At 45.3% G+C, this 25,453-nt stretch overlaps 1 protein-coding gene across 2 annotated transcripts in view; it reads left to right on the plus strand.

Moving 5' to 3' along the window:
- The window catches only part of GDA (guanine deaminase), a 763,322-nt gene that overhangs the window by 426,337 nt on the left and 311,532 nt on the right, over positions 1–25,453 (plus strand). For both annotated transcript variants that reach the window (XM_086961261.1, XM_086961262.1), the window contains one exon: positions 5,767–5,872. In XM_086961261.1, coding sequence (XP_086817387.1) covers positions 5,767–5,872 — 106 coding nt within the window. The remainder of the gene's footprint in view (positions 1–5,766; positions 5,873–25,453) is intronic.

Below are 25,453 nucleotides of genomic sequence, written 5' to 3' on the forward strand. Positions count from 1 at the left end.
GGACAGGTGATGCCAGTACTCAAAAACTCTATTGCAGATCCTCTAAAGCCCACTAAATACAGGCCCATTTCGCTTCTTCCCTATCTCATCGAAAATCTGGAATGTCTAGTGAATCAACAACTAACGAGCTGTTTAGACTCAAATATCATCTTAGATATTGCCCAGTCCGGCTTCAGAGCATCTTATTGTACAGAATATGCTCTAATAGTGGTCTTAGATTACATTAGACTCTCCCTTGATGATGGCTACCCAGCCATGCTAGTACCACTTGATCTGTCCACCACCTTTGACACCACCTCACACTAGATCATGGTCCAGAGAGTATCTCAGATTGGTGTCACTGGCAAAACATTGGGGTGGCTACATAGCTTCCATAACTGTTGTACATAAATGGTAAATTTAGGGCTATTTAAATCACCTGTGATGTCGGTAGACATGGGGGTACCTCAGGGTGCATCCTTGAGCCCCACACTTTTTAATATACGCATCCCCCACTTGGCCAGAGTTGTAAGATTCTGCAGGCTGGAGATCATCTCATTTGCAGATGACACACAGCTGTACTACATATCAATTAGTCCTAACCCCCAATTCGCAAATACTAAATTTGGAGAATGCATGGGTAAAATTGCCTCCCGGATGTCTCAAAACTGCCTGCCGCTAAACAGTGGAAAAACATTGATTTTTCTGCTAGTCAATGGCTTTTCTGGATGGACAGATGATTGGTGGCTGCCTTAACTGGGAGCTTCCTATAACCGAAAAAGGTTGTTAAAATCCTAGGCATTCTGATAGATGATAACCTCTTGATGAAAGAGCAGGGTGAGTCCCCATGCGGATCCTGTTTCAGAACCGTGCGAATGCTCAGACAGGCATTTTATTGGCTACCTCCCTACACAAGGGAAACTCTCCAAACAGGCCTTGATAGTCAGCCGATTGGATTGCAGGCTTGCATTGCCTTGTGTCAGCTTGAGCTATGCAAGCCCCTGATAAATCTGGTCCTTAGTTTTTGGTGCCAAATGTCTAACTTGAAAATTGTTGAACCACATCAATGCTGAGGTAATTCTACTTGGATGCTGAAATTTTTCAAATCCCATTGTTCATGACGAGCTCAGCTCGTCATGAGCACACGACCAGTGTACTGCATGACGAGCTGAGCTCGTCATGAGCAGCGAAGGGGTTAAAGGTACTTTTGTCTGGACAACCACCCAGGTGACAGATGAGAAGGTAAATCCAACCCATCTCCCATCCTTTGAGGACTTTCACTAGTATCCCAACAGTTCTGATGTACTTGGACCAGACAATCAGTTGTGTGTGGATTTGAAAGTCTTTTGTATGCTACTTGGAGTCAACTGGCAATGGACAATGGGAAATCATAAAAGAAAATATCACAATTTCCATGAGTGGAAAGGCAAAATAAGCTTCTAATCCCACTTCTCAGTCAGCAGGATCAATCTGGGTGTTCTGTCCATAAAATTGTTCATACCTTTCCCAAAGATCTGTGAAGGATTTGATCATGTTCCTTCCTGATAGAGGGGCGTTTCACAAACTACAAGTTTCTGAAAAGTACAAAGGATTCAATGCAGTTATTGCTGGCAGATGTTCGAGAGCTAACTCAGATCCAGAAGACGTTTTTTTTATTTCCAAAGCCACTAGAAAAAAAACCCAGAAACTCAATCAGCCAAGACAAGGCATCTTAGGGAGCTAGGGCCGGAGACCTTACGTTTTAAGTGTAGTATCAGGCTCATGCCAGTCATTAGCAAATCAGTAGCCAGAACCCTCACTCCCAAAAGCTCCAGTTCTCTCCATAGACGGGAAAATTAAAGTAAATGGCAGGACTTTTAGGTAACTGGATTAGGTAGAGCACTGGCGAGAAATGCATCAAATAATGATGTTTCAACAATAATCATAAAAATGTTAATATATAAAGAACTTTATTCCAAACTGTCTAACACAAAGATAAGGAAACAATGGGCCATATGTATAAAAAATGAGTTTTGCGATTCTCAAATTACGATTTTTTAGCAAATCGAAATTAGAGAATCGCAAAATGCAATGTATGTAGGATTTGCTAAAAATGTTACGAATCCTACATATTCCTTATATGCAAATTGAGATTCGCAAATAAGGAATGCCTTCCCATCCATTCCTATGGGCTAGGGGGCCCATAGGAATGAATAGGAAGACATTCTCAATTTGCGATTACCAATTAAAGAATCGCAAATTGAGAATGCAATTTCAAGATTGCCAAAAGGACACCCTGTTGCACCCCTGAAATATGCATGTGTGCACATTTTGCACACATGCATGCCCTTAGGGCATGTATGTACAACATATGGCACTTAAAAAAATGCTTATTTAAAGAAAATCGCTAATTACCACCAACTTGAAGTTGGTGGCAATTTGCAATTCCTGAATTGCATTTTCAAAATAGAGAATCGCAAATTTAGCAATTCTCTATTTTGCGATGGCCTTTTGGGATGATACATCTTAAAAGTCTTTTTTCAATTCGCAAACGACCTGATTCCGAGTATTTACCCGTCTGCAAACGGGAAAAAGGCTTGATACATATGGCCCAATGTCTTTCACATTGATTCCTATTGAAGAAATGGAGATATCAAATCTTCACCTGCTGAGTGTGAAAATAATATCAACTGCAACATTGTATCTTGAAGAAACGAGTTCATGTACTGTAAGGTTATCAGCAGGTAGACGTGTACTTGGCTAAGGAACCCCTAGAAGTTACATGTTACTATAAAGGGTTTTTGACCTTGTAAGCATTGGATGCCAAACTTAATGTGGCACAACTGCTTGCTGTGTCATGCTACTTTGTGCCAGCTGCCTACAATCGAAGCTGCCCACTGCACTGTTCCACTCTCTTCAGTGAGATGGACAACTTTTGGTTTACATGTGAGGCTGCATAGTTGCAGGTACTCTAGAGGTGGGACCTATTGCACGTGCATGCACTGAGTTCCTGATATTGGGTAGGGGAGGGAGTTTCTGGTTACAAAAGGGGCACACTAACATTCATTCCCTTGAATTATTCCAGTCAGCCTCAGAACGATAAACAAAATGACAAAGAGAAGTGTGAGCTTGGGCCTATCTTGAGGCCTCCATGAGGAACATATAAATACTCTAAACCTTCCTAAATGCATGTTTCTATGGTTGCCATTTTGTTCCCCACACACATAAAACGAGTGGACTCAAAAGAACAAGTTATGCTTCTAAGGGCATTTTAAAGATCATATACAAAACTGCTAACATTACCGCCATCGGCTACACTGTTAGTGCCCTAGGGCAGCAGTTACATAAAGATCGAAGGTGACTGCACGACAGGAAGTAGTGACGAAGAGCTCTGGCTCAAATACTCTGCAGAAAGAACTACTAAATATGCAGATAACTTTCTGTTTTGCAAAACAGCCCTGTAATCAAAAATTGAATTCCTTGTAGCCCATGGCCTTATTTTTAATTTAGTAGCAGATTACTGTAACTGCTCAATAATTCTCCTGGCTTCCATTCTGTTGCCTCTAGTGCTTAGTGAGGGCTACTTATATCCGTGCCCCCTTCTGTCAGCAGCACATGGAAGCTACAGTAATGGAATGCCTGCTAAATTACGATGATAAAAATGCCCAAATTAAAATAAACTTAGATATCAAAATCTCTGTACGGGTCTAAAATGAAAAGCCATAGAAGATTTCGAATAGTAAGTGAAGGATTTTAGAAACTGAGGTACATGTTTCATGAGCGCGGGACGCACCGTGATACACAGGGACAATCCTAAGCAGTAATAGGAGTGTGCCAATACCTTATCTAAGAAAGAAGGGTCTCCATATGGACTGTTCAAGGATAAAAAAATAAGAAATGCCTCTTCACTTAAAAAGTGTTTGGGAGGCCCTAAAGGCAGATAGATGCCTTTCTTGTAATCTGGTGGATAAGAGCGGCAATCGTATTTCTCAGAAAAGGAAGCATGATACATAGCGCTACGAGGCCTCCGGGTTGTTTGCGCTTTACAAAACCCGATTAATAATAATAATAATAATAATACATACATTTGTCAATGCCATGTAAATAACTTCCATTCTTTAAGTATGTCAAATGTTATAAAACATTTACCAGTGTCATGTACTTCTAAAGTGAGTATAATTAGGAGTGACTGTTACTTGGCCTAACTTAATCTTGGTACGTTCCTAGCTGCATAGGGAACATCTGGGCAATTCTGACTTCAGGTTAAAAACATCACATTTGAACCTGATCCTAGAAGACTCACCTTGAAAACCAGTGGTGACAAGAATGCCTCAATTGTGTGTGACCTCGGGAAAAAAGTTACAAAATGAGATCACGGAAATTTGGTACTTTGTAGCATCCCAGTTTATGTTAAAACTGTCTTAATTGCTGTGGTATTTGGAACTGAGCTACAAAGAAGACTACAGTTGTTCTCATGATTTGCACATGTAGGTCGAAACTATCAATTGTTTGCAGATGGACATTATGCTCCCCAATAGATGACTGGGTTCAGAGCCAAGCGGAAAGCGACCTTTTTTCCCCAAGTATGGGGTTTCCCAAGAAAAATTATATATCATAACATGTATCTCATGATCCCTCGCATCATACTGGAAGAGAAGTTTGTCATGCACATTGGTGAAACAAATGGGGTACTTTGGACAATTTCTTTAATTCGTAACCATGCCAAATAACCAAACAAGTGCTACTTTCACTGTACTTGCCAGCATGACTAGTAAAAAAGCTCATGTGTTAAGTCAATCCTGACTTAACACATGAAACCTCACTCTGAATTCTCCCTAGTAGAAATGCAGGATCTTTCACAGGCGACATTTAGGCGGGGACATATTTATTTTTTGGGGGAGTTTTATATAGTGCGACCTTGACCCAAAGGTATCAGAGCGCTCTACATGAGCACCAGTTGCGTTACACAAGGACACATTCATTATTGTTAGGCACAGGGAGATGTAGGGGCATATTATCAAGGGGGTTTATCTCCGCTTTTTTGGCTTTAAAAGCCAAGAAAGCGGAGATAAAATTATCTCCCTATTACCTAGCTGTCGCTAACACCAGTTAGTGACAGCTAGTAGGAGATAGCGACCATCTTGGGCCCCACTTTGCATGTCAGTGATATTTATCACTAATGACATGCAAAGTGGGCGTGCCAAGATGTTAGCGACTGAAAACAGTCGCTAACATCGCTATCTCCTATTACCAACTTTTGGAGATATTCGCGCTAAGCGCGAATATCTCCGAAAGCTAACACCTGCCCTGAGCAGTTCTTAGCCATGTTATCCAATGGGAGGTGGATAACATGGCTAAGAGCATTAGCTCGGTAATGAATGAATATCGCGGACTTTTCAGCGATATTCATGCATTTCGGCGATTTTTATCGCATTTGCTATAAACCTTGGTAATACCAAGGTTTATTTGCGGTAAAAATCGCCGCAGCTCAGCGGTAAATTTTTGTCTCTAACCAAGCAATAGCAATAATTATCGCTATTGCTTGGTAATATGCCCCTAAGTGATTTGCCCAGAATCACAGGAAGTTGAGTGTCGTTGTTGCGACTCGAACCCGGTTCTCCAGATTGGAGGTTGACCGCCCCAGTTGTTAAGCCACATCCTCTCCCCTCTTCATCACTGACTCCCTCTGGTACTGTGAGCACAAGAACTTCATTCATGTTCTGAAACCCACGTGTACTGGTGACTATGCAGAGGAGAATCCAAGTCAAAGCAGTAAATCATCTGGATTTTCTTCTACACTTTTCACAGATCGCTTTGGACAACGGGCGCTTGTTGGCAAGGTTTGCATGGATAAAAATGAAATATATCCAGAATACAAAGAGGACACCAGCACATGCCTTGCAGAAACAACGAGGTAACATGCTGGATGCCACTGAGAATATTCTGTTTCGAAATGATAGTACCCAAATATGATCTATCTGTTGCAAAAACGCATGGCAGAGCTGATTATTGTACATGAGGAGATTCTGAAATGTGTTGTTGGTTGGGGATAAGTGGTTTTGTGCATAATCTTGGCAGTTCTGTTTGCGGATTCTTTTCCCATTCGGCGCATGGAAATGATGAGATGACTTTGCATTATGTATTGTACTGTTTACCCATGACGTTTACGAGAAAAGTAGCTATCAACAATATAATGTAGTTTATACCATGAGGCAGAGAATACCCCTACAGGCCTACACCCTTTCGTTCTCTGTGTCTCTCTAGCACTGTCTCAGTTTCTCTACCATGGGGTCTAACCGCCATCAGAGAAAAGTCAAGCTTCTGACAGCATGTCTATGTTTTGACTTAGAGCCAATCATTGGAAAGGAACCATCCTATTGTTGAGGTGACTCTATCCCTCAAAAGGTACTCTTTCGGAGAGTTAAGCAACACAGCCAATGGAAAGCAAGCATTGCAATTGGCGCAACTTGACTTCAGCAATTTTCTTAGGCATTGTTTGAACTTTTCTTCAATAGCCAAGAATTCTCAAGAGGCATCAACAAAGTGGAATGATTCTTCAAGCACCTTGCTACTGTACATTTCATAAACGATCCTGGACCCATTTGCATTAGTGTTTGGCCCTGACTCAACATCAGGATGAACTATGAACACAAGAAAAGAGGTCCTATTTCACCAATCTTGTTTGGTTGGATTCCTTCACTGTTTCTGATTGTCTCTAATTCTAATAGACTTACAATGGTGTTCTGTTATGTTTTTGTTATGTTTTTCCCACTTCGATTTATTGAGCTTTCGTTCTTTTTGAGGAATGTGGTGCTCACAATCACACAGAACAACCCCCTATCCTAGAGGGCTGCCGCTCACACATTCATACACACAGTCCCTACACACGTGTCACTGGTCAGGTGACTGGTGCATGTGCCCTCGTCCTAGTTACAAGCTGCATCTAGAGTCTGTGTTGTTACTTACACCACCGTCGACGTTCAGCCTATTACACTTCACCTGTCCGTGAAGATTTAATTATTGTAGCTCAGTTCTAGTGTGCCTTACCTACAATAAATCTCTATTGATCCAATGATCCAAACTGGCTATATTTCATGTAAGATCTGCTCTTCTACATCGAGCACTTCTGCCTTAAATTTTACTTAATGGAGTTAGAGCCTGATTATGGGGTTGGCGGTAAGGGAACCAGCTTTTAAACTGTGTCGGAAACCCCGGCACACAGTCGGCGGTCTGTCATCCATATTACGATGTTTGCGGTTTGCAGCAAAAAGGAACGCCGGTGCACCAGCACCACAGCCAGCCATTCACCGACCACCTCGGCGGGGAAAGCAGCTGTCAGAGGGTGGTACAGACTTCACTGCTGTCCGAATTACAAGCTGGCTTTCCATCAAACTGACCATCGCTGGAAGACCGCCTTCTTTGAGTTGGCGAAATCAAAGGATTTGGGGTTCACACTCCTCCAATTCCTTTTCTTCCCTTCACTCTCCCATGTGGATCCCTTCCTCCAGGACATCCCTTCACAGCAGCAGCAGCCTGAGCCCCAAAGAAAACGGCCCTGTTGGTGCTGAAATCAGGTAAGTCAGTTTTGCAGTATTTATCCATTGATTGAACTGGGCACATAAGGTCCAGACTCCAGCAATGGGACACTTGTGTACCAGCGGTGACATCGTAATACGGCAGGCGGGAGACGGCTGCCTCTGCGGTATGGCGGTAAGACTGAAAAACTCGTAATCAAGCCCTTAATCTATTTATGTCTCCTCTCCTCTGACATGGTTGTGGGTAGATGTAAGGTTGGCTGCAAGCCCTTTACTCCTCAGCTAATGTACTTGTTGTTTGGAACACTTTGTAACTCCTGTTAGTTGAAGTTTGTTGACTTTTTACTAAAATAAATCCTTAACCTAATATTTATATACGCCACAAAATATGGTGCTAGATATGGAGTTAGATAATGTGTTTTGGACTGATGTGATTGGAAGGTGAAGCACCAATATATATGTTCAAAGGCTGCTGACAGAATATTGACTACAGAAATATTGAGATACAAAAATATTGTTGAAAAAATATGAAAAAACGAAATAACACCCTTCTACATAACAAACAGAAAATTCCGGTGCAGTCCATGCTGTGCATGAACTGGGGTGCATGCACACGGTACATGCACACGGGGAGCACAACATGTGCCCCCTGCATGCACCCTGTGGCCCAGAGGCAACAGGGGGGCCTTTGTTTCCTCTCCGCCACAGTTTTCATGGAGGAGAAACTGCCATGAAAACCGCGGTGGAGAGGAAACCCGTAATATGTTTGCTGGATCTCTGCTGTCCTGCCAAGCATATTGCGGCCTCAAGACCACTGTGCCACCGCCAGGGATCTCAGATCCCTGGCGGTTGTGGTGGTGCAATTGCAGTCTGACCGCCCTAGTTGTAATAAGGCAGTCAGAAGACCACCCCCACTGCGCCCCTGCAAGTCTGGCAGTACGTGGACCGCCAGGCTCGTAATCAGGCACCTGGCCACATTGGGGAAAGTGTTAGACTTTGTGGGTTGAACAAAATAGGGTAGGGGGAGGGCCTATAGGGAGTTTAAAGACCTAGCAGTGGTATGTTCCCTTACAAACTGAAAACACATAATATGTCACCGGGTCTACACAACAAAAATGTGGTACTGGTAAAAGTATGTGAGTGAACTTACATCTAAATGATTGTAAGATTAGGTAGGCACCTTGTGAACCCTAACAGGGTACCCATCAGTCACCACTCGGAACCGCCCTTCATCATTTGGGATTCCTGTATTGCCATTTATTAGGAACAGCAAGGGTTGCACAGTGGAGGTGATGTTGAGCCTCTGATGAACCTAATGCTGTCCTATATGGTAAGAGTCTCACAGGCTATTCTTAAGCTGGAAAAAGAGGGTGACTGGGTATGCAGTGCATGTAGTGAGAGTGATAAGTGAAACTAAAATTGGGTGAGGGAGCAAAGAATACCTTTATTCCATGTTTTGCTCGCTCCTCCAATGTTAAAAAGCAGTGGGGTAAATTAAACAAATATTTACCCAGATGTATTGGTCAAAAAGCAGTGGGGTAAATTAAACAAATATTTACCCAGATGTATTGGTCAACATGTTTCTGCAAATATATGGACCACAGAGTCCGTTGCATTCATCAGGACCTTTTTTAAGCAAAAGCTACTGCAATAATGTGAAGTGATAAAAAGTGACTGCAAATATTAATCTGCGACCTGAATAGAGATCACCTGGATCCTTTAGGTGTCGTCTGATTTCGCAGTCGTTGTATGTCACTGGTGAAAAAAACAAACATAACAAAGAATAGTAACCACATTGATTTGTAAGCAATTAGAATGTGTTCAGTACATTTATAACCACACAACATTTTTTTTGTCAAAAAAGCCTTTTTTTTAGCTTATTAATTTTCAATCACATGAAGACATCTAATGATCTTTCATGGCAGGGTACTTTATCTTACCATTGTAGACAAAGTAGGAGGCTGCGCCTCGCCTGGCAACGGCTCAGGATACGAGGGAAGCACCGCTCTGAAAAGGGGAAAGGAAGCAAAGAACAAGGAATGTCACTGCTCCCTTTGTTTGTCTGAATGTAGGGTATGTATCGGCAAAGCGACAAAAGCCAGAACCTAAGTACAACAAGTTTCGTGAATGAATGGCACCTAAACGCTGTGTCCGTATGCCTTCTATAGCACAGTGCCGTTTGTTTACAGTGGGTGCAGTGGAGTTTCAAGTACTGCACACACGGAGCACCTTCGCGCCCTGCACCGACAGACTTCTAGCCAGCGAGTGAATGAATGGCACCTAAACGCTATGTCCGTATGCCTTCTATAACACAGTGCCGTTTGTTTACATTGGGTGCAGTGGAGTTTTGAGTGCTGCACACACGGAGCCCCATCGCGCCCTGCACCGACAGACTGCTAGCCTGCGAGTGAACACTCGTCATGTGCGTCTCTCTAAAAAGCGTATTCACAGTGCAATAGGCGGGCAAAGCTGTACGAGGCCAGTAGTTTAAGAAGTAAATGGATGCCGTTCGCTTGAGATGCTCACCTGTCCGTCGGTACCTCGCCGCCTTCCTCTGAGCCGATGGGGAGGTAACGAGGTACCGCGGACATTCTGGTTAAAAGCATTCCTGAGATTGGTCCGGTTGCGATCACATGGTATCGGCGGACCAATCCGAGCGCGTCTGTTGTCAGTGTCTAAATGAGACAGTGCGCGCGCCGTGATAGGCGGCGAAGAGTCACATGGACAGACTCTCAATCTATATCGAGTAGTTTCAGTGTTAGAGCCCTCGTTACTATGGTAACATTGGTTGTTTATCTTGATCATAAACAAAGGCTGCCGGTCTTAATTATCCAGGGAAACAAGGGGACAAACCCTCGGCATTTATATCAAATAATTTCCCAGATATTTTATAAGATGTATTTGCATCGCAGAGGTTCTTCTGAGATGTCTAGCCCTGAGGTACCCTTGACTAACATCAATGAGTGGATATGTTCTTAAACCATTGTATGGCTGCAGTCACAGAGCTAACTAGAATATTAAGTGAAGTGTTGGGGTACTCAGTAAAAAATTGAGTGACTTACTGTGTGACAGTGTTATCAGTGATTTTTAAGGCACTCTTCTTAAATAGACGGCTTGAGGCGTCTCTGATCAATGACTATATATGAATGTGTATAACTGTTGTCACCCAGTTATAGAGTGGACCAAGGGATCTCATCATTAAGTCCACTCCTATTTGTTCCCAGCTTAAACACCCACTTTTGTTCCTTGCGCATGAGAAAGGTGGTGTGGTCTGTTACATGTGGTGGGATATATGGCTGTTCAAGAACGGTCCATACAAATGCAGTAGGATCATGTTGTTTCTCTAGAAAGTGATTCGTCAGCTTAGTGGCTTGTCTTTTTCAACGAATCGTACTTTTATGTTCGGAGATTCGGATTTTTACTTTCCGAGTAGTCATTCCGACATATTTAAGACCAGTTGTTGTTGTATTGTTCAACCAGAGAAGGCTATGTGACACATTCCAGAGCCTTACAACAACAACTGGTAAGCCGCAAATACCCTCCTAAGTTGGTCAAAAGGTCAATGAAACGAGCTGGCAATAACAATAGAATGGCCCTCCTTGAACCACCGGTAGAAAGAACTACACTGAACAGACTCACATGCGTCACCACGTTTGGGACCCTATCAAATGACCTCCAGAAAATAATCAAAAAACATTGGCCAATTCTCAACTCAGGAAAAGACACCATTGAGAAACCGCTGTTTTCCTTTAAGAGAGGTCCAAATTTGAGAGATCGTATTGTTCACACAAGACCACGGAACAACACACCTAGGGCTCTAGGAACGATCTGGAATCTACCACCAGTAAGAGGCCACCATCCATGTGGAACATGCCAAGCCTGCCCCCAAACAACTAAATCGATGGAGGTTGATATTGGCACCAATAGACCATGGAGACAAGAAAGATTTACAAACTGCAATAGTGACAACTTAATTTATCTGATCACATGTCCGTGTGGTCTTAAATATGTCGGAATGACTACTCGGAAAGTAAAAATCCGAATCTCCGAACATAAAAGTACGATTCGTCGAAAAAGACAAGCCACTAAGCTGACGAATCACTTTCTAGAGAAACAACATGATCCTACTGCATTTGTATGGACCGTTCTTGAACAGCCATATATCCCACCACATGTAACAGACCACACCACCTTTCTCATGCGCAAGGAACAAAAGTGGGTGTTTAAGCTGGGAACAAATAGGAGTGGACTTAATGATGAGATCCCTTGGTCCACTCTATAACTGGGTGACAACAGTTATACACATTCATATATAGTCATTGATCAGAGACGCCTCAAGCCGTCTATTTAAGAAGAGTGCCTTAAAAATCACTGATAATACTGTCACACAGTAAGTCACTCAATTTTTTACTGAGTACCCCAACACTTCACTTAATATTCTAGTTAGCTCTGTGACTGCAGCCATACAATGGTTTAAGAACATATCCACTCATTGATGTTAGTCAAGGGTACCTCAGGGCTAGACATCTCAGAAGAACCTCTGCAATGCAAATACATCTTATAAAATATCTGGGAAATTATTTGATATAAATGCCGAGGGTTTTGTCCCCCTGTTTCCCTGGATAATTAAGACCGGCAGCCTTTGTTTATGATCAAGATAAACAACCAATGTTCCCATAGTAACGAGGGCTCTAACACTGAAACTACTCGATATAGATTGAGAGTCTGTCCATGTGACTCTTCGCCGCCTATCACGGCGCGCGCACTGTCTCATTTAGACACTGACAACAGACGCGCTCGGATTGGTCCGCCGATACCATGTGATCGCAACTGGACCAATCTCAGGAATGCTTTTAACCAGAATGTCCGCGGTACCTCGTTACCTCCCCATCGGCTCAGAGGAAGGCGGCGAGGTACCGACGGACAGGTGAGCATCTCGAGCGAACGGCATCCATTTACTTCTTAAACTGCTGGCCTCGTACAGCTTTGCCCGCCTATTGCACTGTGAATACGCTTTTTAGAGAGACGCACATGACGAGTGTTCACTCGCAGGCTAGCAGTCTGTCGGTGCAGGGCGCGATGGGGCTCCGTGTGTGCAGCACTCAAAACTCCACTGCACCCAATGTAAACAAACGGCGCTGTGTTATAGAAGGCATACGGACATAGCGTTTAGGTGCCATTCATTCACTCGCCGGCTAGAAGTCTGTCGGTGCAGGGCGCGAAGGTGCTCCGTGTGTGCAGTACTTGAAACTCCACTGCACCCAATGTAAACAAACGGCACTGTGCTATAGAAGGCATACGGACACAGCGTTTAGGTGCCATTCATTCACGAAACTTGTTGTACTTAGGTTCTGGCTTTTGTCGCTTTGCCGATACATACATTACATTCAGACAAAGGGAGCAGTGACATTCCTTGTTCTTTGCTTCCTTTCCCCTTTTCAGAGCGGAGCTTCCCTCGTATCCTGAGCCGTTGCCAGGCGAGGCGCAGCCTCCTACTTTGTCTACAATGGTAAGATAAAGTACCCTGCCATGAAAGATCATTAGATGTCTTGATGTGATTGAAAATTAATAAGCTAAAAAAAAGGCTTTTTTGACAAAAAAAATGTTGTGTGGTTATAAATGTACTGAACACATTCTAATTGCTTACAAATCAATGTGGTTACTATTCTTTGTTATGTTTGTTTTTTTCACCAGTGACATACAACGACTGCGAAATCAGACGACACCTAAAGGATCCAGGTGATCTCTATTCAGGTCGCAGATTAATATTTGTAGTCACTTTTTATCACTTCACATTATTGCAGTAGCTTTTGCTTAAAAAAGGTCCTGATGAATGCAACGGACTCTGTGGTCCATATATTTGCAGAAACATGTTGACCAATACATCTGGGTAAATATTTGTTTAATTTACCCCACTGCTTTTTGACCAATACATCTGGGTAAATATTTGTTTAATTTACCCCACTGCTTTTTAACATTGGAGGAGCGAGCAAAACATGGAATAAAGGTATTCTTTGCTCCCTCACCCAATTTTAGTTTCACTTATCACTCTCACTACATGCACTGCATACCCAGTCACCCTCTTTTTCCAGCTTAAGAATAGCCTGTGAGACTCTTACCATATAGGACAGCATTAGGTTCATCAGAGGCTCAACATCACCTCCACTGTGCAACCCTTGCTGTTCCTAATAAATGGCAATACAGGAATCCCAAATGATGAAGGGCGGTTCCGAGTGGTGACTGATGGGTACCCTGTTAGGGTTCACAAGGTGCCTACCTAATCTTACAATCATTTAGATGTAAGTTCACTCACATACTTTTACCAGTACCACATTTTTGTTGTGTAGACCCGGTGACATATTATGTGTTTTCAGACTTTGTGGGTTGTCAATTAACCTAATCCCACTCAAACATAGCCACACTGGGGAAAGTATTGGACTCTGGGAAGGTTAAATTTACTATTACCACTCCAAGCATAGGTAAAGTGTTGTACCCAGAGGAAATGACGTCTACTATTTCCACTCCAAACTTAGGGCCTGATTACGAGTTTGGTGGTCTTACCACCATACCGCTGTGGCAGTGGTCCTAAGAAGACCGCCTTGGCTGTGGTCTTCCGCCCACCATATTATAATGTCACTGCTGGGCCTATGTCCAGTCAATGGGTATATACTGCAAAATGGACATACATGGATTTCGGCGCCAACAGTTACGTTTTCCTTGTGGTCAAGATGCTGCTGTGAAGGGGGCCCTGGAGGAAGGGATCCACGTGGGAGACTGAAGGGAAGGAAAGGAAATGGGTGAGTATGCACACCAATTCCTTCAATTCCGTTGACTCAAAGCAGGCTGTCTTCCCACCGCAGTCGGCTAGACAGAATGCCAACTCATAATTCCGACGGCAGTGAACTTGTCTGTACCTCCCTCTTGCAGCTGCTTTCCTCATGCCGCCGTCGAGGCGGTCGGTGAATGGCTGGCAATGGTGATGGTGCTCCGACGTTCTTTCATTCTGCAGACCACCATCCTCGTATACGGAAGGCAGACCACCATATAGGTGGTGGGGTTTCTGATGCTGAGTCATGTCTGTTCCCTTATTACCAAACTCGGAATCAGGCCCTCAGCCACATTTGGATTAGAAATGGAGTGTGGAGCATGAGGAGTTTGATATATTCCCACTCCAAATTTAGCCACACTGGTGTAAGTGTTGGAGTTTGTGGACAGTTAGATTTATTATTTCACACCATAATTAGCCACATAGGGGAAACTGTTGCACTCTGGAAGGTTTGCATTTACTATTCCCACTCCATACGCAGTCACATTGGGGAAGGTTCGAAAATATTATTCCAACTAAAACTTAGCAACAATAAAAAAAAATACATTCTTTGGGTATAAATATAATATTAACAATTCACATTTAACAATATTAATACAAATATTAACACTACAAAATAATTTTAAATAAAATTAAACAGAAAAAAATATAAGTTATATAATTACAACTAAGAAATAAACGATCATGAGACAATTAACATAAATTAATGTAATTAAGATGAAAATATAAAACCAGCTATCTAAAACTAAACAAACCCTTCTAACACCACAAAAATTGTTTACTACAATTTGTATTAAAATCAATATATTATCCAAAAATTAAATACATTTTCTTCAATCTATAACAATAAATATTCGTTTAATAACAGATATTTTAAGCACATAACCCCTAAACACCCTAGAAAGCTCAGAAAGTACACTAAAACAATTATATTCTCTTAAAAACAATTACCAGTATAATACACATTTTTAAATATTTTAAATAATGTAATATGAAAGTAATTTCATTAAGCAATTTTTGGTTAGATGAAAAATTTAATCTTTAAGTTTTTGAAAATCTAAAACGAATATAGCACAAAAATACATTTAAACTACTTTAAATAACAAAGTTATATGAAAGTAATTGCATTAAACAATTGTTAGATCAAATGTTAAGAGTGAATGTTTAGTGTATGCTGTATCGTTTGGAATTAGTTTAATTGCCTTAGGTTAGACTTGAACTAGAAAGTGTGTAGGAGAGACGTTGCCAAACATAGAAAGCTTTAAATGATTGCATCTTATACGTTGGCTCCAACACTCTCTGAATATTATGCACCTTGCTCTGGCGCTTTAAATGATGTGGGTTTGTCTAAAATTGTAAACTCCAATAAAATTCAGTAATTGTTAGATGAAACATTTCATCTTTAAGTTTTTCAAAAACTAAAACGAATATTGCAAAAAAGCCCTCAACTAATGCAATCAAAGGTTGGGGTTCTGAATACCAAGGCTATATTGTCTTGATTCCGCCTCATACCTTTTTAATTCACGACCAAACACTCCATGCCACTTTATCTCACTCTTGCAGGTTCTTTTTCTTCCCTAATTTCTCCTTTTGTCACTAATACCTGTCTTTCTCTTTTTCCTTTCCCCCTTTTGTTTTTTAATCTCTCTTGCTCTGGATCAAAGTATGTTTAGGAAAAATAAGTGTCCATCCCTAAAAATGAGTGGCAGTGAGTCCTACATGCACCCACCGGCTCAAATTCTGGATTGGTAAACCAAAAGGGATGCACATTCAAGGCATATATATATATGGTCAAGATTCTCCTGGACCACAGATCATGCTTAGTAGTTCTTTTTGCTGATTAGTGTGCATTTGCAGAACCTGAAACAAACCTAGAGAAAGAGTACTAAAGAGAGGGACTGGAGGGAGCTTGTTATTTCAAGGGTTGCAGAAAGTGAACTGGACAGAATTAGTGGCTTAAGAATGTAAATAATGTCTTAATAATCGGATGTACACAAAGATGGTGAGAGAGGAGACATTAGTAAATAAGTCAACATTGTAGCAATGTGCATCCATAACAGTGGCAGAAACAGTAGTTAATCAGGTTGCTGTCTAAGCAACAGTGATGCGGGGATTGAGATTGGTGTTCTAATACAGGAATCCATCTCTCAAGAATGACTTATCTGCAGAGGGCTGAAAGAGAATTACTGAAATTACTGAGCAAGCAAAAATGGGGACAGTATCAACCTCAGTTTGTAACAAACTATTCTGTGATGGACTTGTGTTGATGCACTTGGTTATATGCCTAAAATACACCAGAAGCTATATTTTATGGCAATCAGTGCCTTGCACCATACATGTTCAATCTTGGTTTGGCCTTCCACGGTCTTGCCCCTGCCCCTGCCTGGAGCAATTTCTTAATCTTGAAAGTACTTTATGATGAGTGCTGACCAAGCTGTTTCCAAGCTATGAAACATCCTTCTGGCACAGCCTGTGAAAGACCTAACAGTGAGAAACTTTGCTGATGTGAGAGTCATGGATGGTTTCACATACTACAGCACCTTCTCCTTGCAACATTTCTGTGCACACAGACTGATTTACTCACAGTTCCCTCAAGCTACATTAAAGTTTCAGCTATAGCTTCGGACATACTCCTACTTTCATAGTTTCCTTTACCTGTGAAGCAATGCTTAATTTGTAAAAAAAAAAAAAAAAAAAAAAAAGTGCCAGGACCCTCGTCAGGAGGCAACTGCAGCTTGCGACACATATTGCCCCTGCCAGATCTGCAAGTGGGAGTCCCAACACAACTACTAATCATCACACTCCTACAAGTGTGACAATTCGGACAATTCCAGGCCCCGAATGCCGTAAGAATGGCTTAGGCTGCAAGTATTAGTTATTTTTACTGTATACTGAACGAATAAACAAATGTTGTTGTCCTCATCCCCAAATTAGCTTTACAGCGCCACCATGTGGCATACTGTCATAAGTCCTGGTGTTGACAATTAACCACCGGCTCAATTAAGCACTGGTGTGAAGGCAACTTTGATTAGAAGGCTAAAATAAATTCACGACACAGACTGCATCTTGATGCTGTGTTCACTAAAAAAGTCATAAGCCTCCTGAACTGCTACAACTGTCAATGTGTCTCAAAACAGAAAATGGTACTGAAAATGAGCCACTGTACAACAACATTCCCATCGAACCCATGGACTGCATATTCAGGGTTAGGGGGACTGACCATCAGCTTCTTGCTGAACTCCAAGATAATATGCTTGCAACACATAAGGGTGTTTAGCTAAAAAAGCAAGAATGTGAAACCACGCGGGATCAAATGGAGACTCATGACTTCAAAGCTCTTTAGGTCTCGCCTACGCAGCGCACATGCGCCGCGAAGGAAAAATACCTTTTGCAATCGGCACAGCTTTGCAGGCAAAACGTGCACACGTTGCATATCTTTCAATGGCAACGCATGCACGTTTGGCGATTCCCTTTCCGGAGCGAGCTTTGGCGCCATGTGTTAGCAATTATCGCTCCTGGCGCTGTTCGCTCCCGCAAGGGAAACGCTTTCACTTTCACACACGCTTGTTTTGGCTGAGCGGTTGTTCCTTCCTTTACTTATCCAGCTGATTTGAGTTTTCCACTAACTTTGTACGGGTGTTACCCGGGGACGTGCACATGTGCGCTTTGGCTGATAAAAGGGCGCGCAAGGCGAGTTAGTGGTAGCAGTAGAGAGTGGAGTTTGGTCCGAGGAGCGCTCTGTGGTTTCTCGGTGATAAGCAGAGACATCAGCTCATCCCCTGTCCGGTGCTCACAGGGGCAGCAGCTATAGTAGCGGCTCCCGAGGCTGCTGGAAAAACACAATAACTCAGAGAACCTTGGCAGATAGTCAAGGACAGGGGGTGGGAAGAGGCGGCTCGCAGGAACCCTCTTCTGAGCCCAGGCTTGGTGGCGGAGAGGTGGGGCCGCAGGACTCGCACATGGTTTACACCGGGCCGGGGCTGGTGCTATAAAAGCTATTTCTGAGCCACGCAGTTTACCGCTAGCACTATTCTTGCGGTACTGCGCCAGTGTGAATATCTGCTAGTTGACAGGATTCGTATCCAGCTCAAATGGTAAGATCTAAACTCTTTTTTCAGCCTGGCTATTTCTACCTATTTTTTTCCCAATGTATTTTAGATGAGGCAAAAAGTTTTACTTTGATTTCTTGTGTTCTATTAAATTAAATCTGTTGTATCATATAATTTAAAATGTATTGTAAATTCCCTGGAGTTATAGGGTCCGTGTAAACACGCTGCTTTTATTCAAGTATTCGGTGCAGTGACAGTCTGGGCTGGGGCACTGGGCTGCTTCAGCACGCGCCTCAGCCCCAGTGTTGTGCAGCATTCTGTTGTCAAGGGAAGTCTGTCTGTGACGTGCTGTGAATAAAAGGGGCTTCCTTGGAAATTAACTTTTAGCAATGGAGTGCACAACATTAAATAGCCTAACAAAGTCTTGCAAGAACCAGGGGCTCAACGAGCCCCCGCCAAGCGGGGGGAAAAGGGGCGTTCCTTGTTTTGGTGGGGACCCTTCGCCTCCAAAAGTCATGCCTTTTACAGAATGCTTGCGATGGCATGGACTAAGACTTAGGTAAACTCTCGGGAAAGTCACTCTGCTTTCCCTATCCGGACACCTGCATGTTTCTCGTTAACATACTGAGCCACATGTGACACATTCTGTGATCGAAGTGCCTCAGTTACACTTCAAACAAGTTCATATAATGTACCTCAAAGTTACTTTAGAAGCTAAAGAAACAGGAAACCAGCCAGCAAAGCGTAGAAGTAAAACACTGCAGCATGAGCCATGCAGTCCCTTAACTGTGATCACGCTGGCATGGTTTCCTTACCTTGAAGTGTGCACATCACGGTGGCTTCACAGACACCTTCCAAAGCCAGCTCCAAGAATATCTAAATGAATATAGATTGACTTTGGTGCCTAAATCCAAACCGTGTGTTGGACGAGAGAAATGTATACAATTAAGAGCCTTCCTATAGAGGCTTAGACCCAATACCACCTTTCTCTAAGACCGGTGTCCTACAAAGAGACCCAGTACCAGTCAATATCCTGATGTAATGCTCACTCTAGCTTCCAGCTTCGATGGAGGTCTCAGAGGGTTTAAGAACTAGTGCTCTGAACTAACAGCATGCCTGGAAGATTCCTAAAGCCCTAGTCACACTATGACACGGTCACTTGCCTCACACTTCTTTTTTATTTATTTGAGTTTTATATAGCGCTGGCAAGACCCGAGGGTATCATAGCTCTTTACATCTGTATATGTCTACATCAAAACAATGAGTCTAATCAAATGAAGAAAGTCAGATCGAGTCCAAACAGTGGTTCCACATAGTGGAGGAGAAATAGCAGAGGGGGTCCAGGGAGAGCAGATGGTGAATGATGATCCACGAGTTGAGATATCAATTGAGGAGGAGAACCTTAAACTTACTCTTGAAGCATGAGAAGGAGGGATCGGTCCTTATATTTTTTGCACACACTACTTTAATAAAAAGAAAGTACTTTACGCCTACCGAATAACAATAGGTCTTGCCTTTGTGACCTTATAAGTATGTAGTTATGCAGCACAATATCCTTACTGCAACAACATTAACTGTTGCATGGCCAAACACTTATAAGGTCCCAAAGGCGAGATCTATTGGCTATGCCAATGCTTGTTATGATTTTGAGGGCTTCACACTTACTAATGTGCACCACCCCATTTTGCCTTGAGCCTGCATGAAGAGTTTGTTACAGATGGGTACTTAAATATATGTTGGAGAACATCATCTGGTAAAAATCCCCAGTTTTCTTGCATCGAATAAATCTTTAACAGACTAAGAAAGGTTTTGCCTGAAAAGAAAAACTTTTCAAACTGATTTTAAAGATATCATTTGTTTTTGACTTTAGAAGTTGAACGGTTTTATATAACTTTCAGGCAGGCCTGGAATAAATTCTTAATTGCGTAACCGGATGGAGAAGAATGCTGTCTCCACCTACTGCCAGGAAGCTAGACCAGAGAGGACAGAACTGGTTTTGAGGGAACACAGAGCCTCTCTGCCACAAGAGAATAAAGAGAAATTGAGCATAAATATTGGGGCCGAGTCCCCAGAACTTTATACTACTTCTGGACTCAAGAGGAACCTCTGCCAAGGAGAAGAGCTGGGAAAGCCGAAGGAGAACTGCTGCCCCTTTGCTGTGTGTTGTCCGGATTTGGCCTGCAGTGGCTGTTTCTGCCAAGCAGAGGACAAAGACTTTGCTGTGTGCCATGTATCCTGCTTGAAGAAGATCTCCTAGGGCTTAAAGTAGAGCGGGCCTCCTGTTCTGAAGTCTCATTGACACAAAGACTTGACCACCATCTCCCCTGAACTCTATTGCTGGGAGTTCTGCCTAAGAGGTGCTTGTTCCTGTGTTGGCCTCTGGAGGTTGTTCCTGCTGCTGGGAGCTGGAAAAAAGAGAAGCAAACTGTTTCCGATGCAACACAGCTGAAGAAATCGATGCAGCACCTGCCCGCAGTCGGAGAAATCGCCACACGCCAAGTCTCGTGCACCGTTCTCCGGGGTCCGAGATCACCACACCGACTCCGACGCAAGCCCTGCTGTGCGACCGCAAGAACCAATGCATCGTGGGACCGTGGCTGGAGAGATCAATGCAGCGCTGTTGCTGCCACATCGAGAACCAACGCATTCCTGAATCCCCATGCATCGCACCGGGGTGCCAAGTCAACAACAACAACGCCGGGCCGCAGTAAGAAACCGACGCATCACCTCCTCGCACAGTAAGAAACCAACGCATCACCTCTTCAGTAAGGAACCGTTGCATCAACCCCCCCTGCATGGCAGTAAGGAACCAACGCATCACCTCCCCTAGAGCAAGGAACCGCCGCATCACCTTCCCTGCGTGTAAGGAACCAACACATCACCTGCCCTGTGGCTGTTTTTGTTTATGATTTTGACGCATCCAAGGTAATTTGTGGTGAAAGTGTTGCATCTATAGTTTGCTATGGACAGAAAAATTTTACCTTTAAAAAATCATATCTTGATAACTGTATGTTGTATTTTCTAGTTTTGGTCTTGTTTGGTTTAGATAAAGATTACTTATTTTTCTAAACTGGTGTGGTGTCCATTTATAGTCTTTTCACAGTATTACTGTATGTGTGCACAAATGATTTACATACTTCCTCTGAGATAAGCCTGTCTACTTGTGCCAAGCCACAAAGGGGGTGAGCAGGGGTTATTTTAGAAGTGTATCCCCTTTACCCTGACTAGAAAAAGGGTCCCTACTTCGACAAAGATGTAAGCCATTGCCAACGAGAGACCTCCATTTCAAACAATATACAACTCTTTAAATGTGTTACATCACTGTTTCTAGGTGATTCATACAGGGGATCCCAATTTAAGCAGTCATATGGATTGCTCTTGTGGAAGAGGGAGTGCGATAGAGGGTGAGCGAGTAAGGCGAGTGTCATGGTAGAAGAGGGCCACCAGGATACTAAAATGGTTCAGGCAATCAATTCTTAACTCACCTGAGAAGCATATCACAATGACTTCAAGTGTTAGAGTATGTCACATACAGACTTGTTGCTGTTCCTTCTCCAGTAGCTGGAACATAGTGTCTAGGTGAATCACTGCCAGAAGGTGCCAAGTTGCAAACCTTTTTACATCACAACTTTGTGTCAAAGCTTTGTGAGCGTCACACAGTTTGCATATTGTATCCAAATGAAGGAATCTCATGCAAATAAATGTTTGCTTGATAAAACTTCTGAACAAAACAACTATCTGAAAGAAACACGTTAGTGTTAGATTCCTTACCTTAGAATATCCCCAGGCGTCAGTCTGGATCCGGAAACTTTTGCGTAGCAGTACCCCTGCGCGTCGGTAGGCGTCGTCTGCAGGCGTCCCCTGCGGCTCCGCGTCCATCGTCGGCGTCGTGCGCCGTGATGACGTCGCTGGAGTATATAGACGCCGCCTCCGCGCGCTGACGTCAGTTCTTCTTTTTTCCGCCAGTAAGCGCAGATCCGAAGAGCAGTACTCCGGTCTTTTGACCAACTTTGTTTAACTTCTAATCTCTTTTTGGTGCCTGGTAGGATGCCCGGTTTCAAGAATTGTGACGGTTGTGACCGCACGATGTCGGTCACGGACCATCACCGACTCTGTCTCCGGTGCCTGGGCCCCGACCACGACGTGGATGCCTGCGTCGACTACCGGGCTCTCACTAACAAGGCTAGGCGGGAGCGGTCCCGCAAGCTACTTGAGCTCCGGGTGTCGGCCCGGCGTCGGGAGCGGTCCCGGTCCGGCCGGAGGTCCAGGGAGCGTTCGAGGGAGCGGTCGCGGAGCCGCGCCGAGCGCTCCGGAAGTCGTCACCATTCGTCGGGCTCATCAGGTAAGAAACACAAGAAGTCGGGGCGTCGTCATCGTACCCCCGTCTCCCCCCGACGCTCGCGCGACGCGGCCGGGGGTTCGGGTGACCCCAACCCCGCGGCTCCGCGAGAGTCGCCGGCGCGGCCTGCCCCATACCCTCCGGTCCCTGGGCAAGGTGCGACACCTGAGGAGATTGAGGCGTTCCTCATGGCCATGAGAGCGCTCAGTTCTCCGACGTGGCCTACGGCGCCTTCGGGCCCAGTGCTACCGTCTGGGGGCCCTAGCGGGTCGGGTGTCCCTGGCTCGACGCCATCGGGTGCTCCGGCCCCGGTGCCGCCGACGGCTCCGACCCCGGCGCCGCAAGGGCCTTCGGGGTCGACGCCGGCAGGCCTGCCGGCCGGTCCGGCACTGCTCCCATCGGGGTTACCCCCGACGCCGTCCCCGCGCGGCGCCGGTTCTCCTGTGCCGGCTTCGGGCGGTGCCGTCCCCATACCCTCCCCGAATCCAGACGCGGAGTCGGACCGGCGTCGATCGACGCCGGGCTCGACGCCGATGGGGCCTGTGAACCCCGAGGAGCCGGTCTACATCGTTGACTCCGAATATGGAGATGATGAAGAGTACGGGGAAGGTTGGGAGGGGTCTTTGGATCCTCTGTCACGTGAGTGCCAGTATGACCCGGACTGGACAGGTGATTTGGGGGATGCCAGTGGTCTGGACGACTCTCCTAACCCTGGCTTTGTCTCTCCTCCTTCCGTGGCGTCGGAGGAGGGAGCTGCATATTCAGTGGTGCTGATGAGGGCTGCCAAGGCCTTACACCTTGAGCTCCCCGTCGCGGCCGTGAGGCCTAACATCCTCACTGAGGTCTTCAAACCGCAGTCATACCCACAGGAGCCACTGCTGCCGTTTAACGAAGCCTTGTCAGACGTTCTGTTGGGCACGTGGTCCAGGCCCGCTTCAGGTTCGCCTGTTGATCGGAACGTGGCCAGACGCCACCGTCCTTGTCCGGACGACCCCAAGTTCCTGTCCACCCACCCCACCCCCGAGAGTCTGGTGATCCAGGCCTCAACCTCCCAGACCGCATTCCCGTCGGCTCCGCCCGATCGGGAATCTAAGAGGTATGACCAATATGGCAAGAAGGTCTTCTCGTCCCTGAGTTTGGGACTGCGGTCTTGCAACACCGCTTGCCTCTTAGGCCGCTACACCCACTCTGTGTGGGATACGGTCGCGGACCTGCTGCCAGAATGCCCCATGGAGGTGAGGGCTAAACTCGGTAAAGCTGTGGCTGAGGGCCGAGATGCAGCTAAATACTCTATCCGGTGTGGTCTTGATACGACCGACTCGCTAGGCAGAGCGATGTCCGCGACGGTGGCGATTCCTCGCCACGCCTGGCTGAGATCTGCCAACTTCTCGGCAGATGTCCAGAATGCCTTGATGGACATGCTGCCGTTCGATGGCTGTCGCCTGTTTGGCGACAAGGTGGACCACGCGCTGGAACGCTTCAAGGACTCCAGGGTCACGGCCAAGTCCTTGGGTCTCTCGACCCAGCGCCAGCAAACGGGTTTGTTTCGCTCCTTTCGTGGCCAAGGAAGGGGCGTCCCCACACGTGCTGCCAGCCACGCGCCACAACAATCCATTCAACGCGGTGGCGGCCGTGGAAACCGCCGTGGCGGCGGTCGGGGTCAACGGCGGGGTCAGGCCACACCTCCCCCCGCAGCATCTGCCTCCAAGTCCTCCTAGTCCGTGCTTTTGGCCCCATGTGACGCCAGTGGGTGGCAGGGTTCGCCATCACCACGCTCACTGGCGCACGATCACATCGGACAGGTGGGTGCTGCAACTCGTCCGAAGGGGCTACTCCCTCCCCTTTGAGACCTCTCCTCCAGCCATGCCACCGCAGAACCACCGTGTGTCGGGGGACCACTTGACACTTCTGCAGGAGGAAGTTACGGCCCTCTTGGCCAAGGGGGCCATGGAGCGCGTTCCTGGGCCAGAAGTAGGGCGTGGTTGCTATTCCCACTACTTTCTGGTGCCCAAGAAGGACAAGGGGGGCCTATGTCCTATCTTGGATCTACGGAACGTCAACGGCTTCCTCCGGAAGGAGAAGTTCAAGATGTTGACTTTAGCTCAGGTCTTGGCTGCTCTAGACCCGCAAGACTGGATGGTAGCGTTGGACTTGCAGGATGCGTATTTTCACATCCCCGTCCTGCCGGCCCACCGGCGTTACCTGCGGTTCACGGTAGGCCAGGAGCATTTTCAGTTTGTCGTGCTCCCCTTCGGCCTTACCAGCGCCCCACGGGTGTTCACAAAGGTGATGGCGGTGGTCGCAGCTCATCTGCGCAGGTTAGGGGTTTCGGTCCTCCCCTACCTAGACGACTGGTTGTTGAGGGCGGGCTCGCCCCAGACAGTCGTCCACCACCTTCAGATGACGGTAGACCTCTTGCACGACCTGGGGTTCTCCATCAATGTGCCGAAATCACACCTGTGTCCCTCTCAAAAGCTCCTTTTCATCGGAGCGGTTCTGGACTCGGCGCAGTTTCGGGTTTATCCTCCGGAACGGCGGGTCCGGGATATACAGGCTTTGATCCCCATCTTTCAGCCGCTATCCCGGGTTTCGGTCAGGTTGACGCTGCGGCTGCTGGGACTGATGGCTTCCTGCATCCTTCTGGTGCAGCACGCCCGGTGGCGGATGCGAGCTCTGCAGTGGGACCTGAAGTTTCAGTGGGCCCAGCATCAGGGCAACTTGTCCGACCACGTCTTGATCTCGGAGG

Source organism: Lissotriton vulgaris, chromosome 3_1 (assembly GCF_964263255.1).
Source record: "Lissotriton vulgaris chromosome 3_1, aLisVul1.2, whole genome shotgun sequence".
NCBI classification, from domain to species: domain Eukaryota; kingdom Metazoa; phylum Chordata; class Amphibia; order Caudata; family Salamandridae; genus Lissotriton; species Lissotriton vulgaris.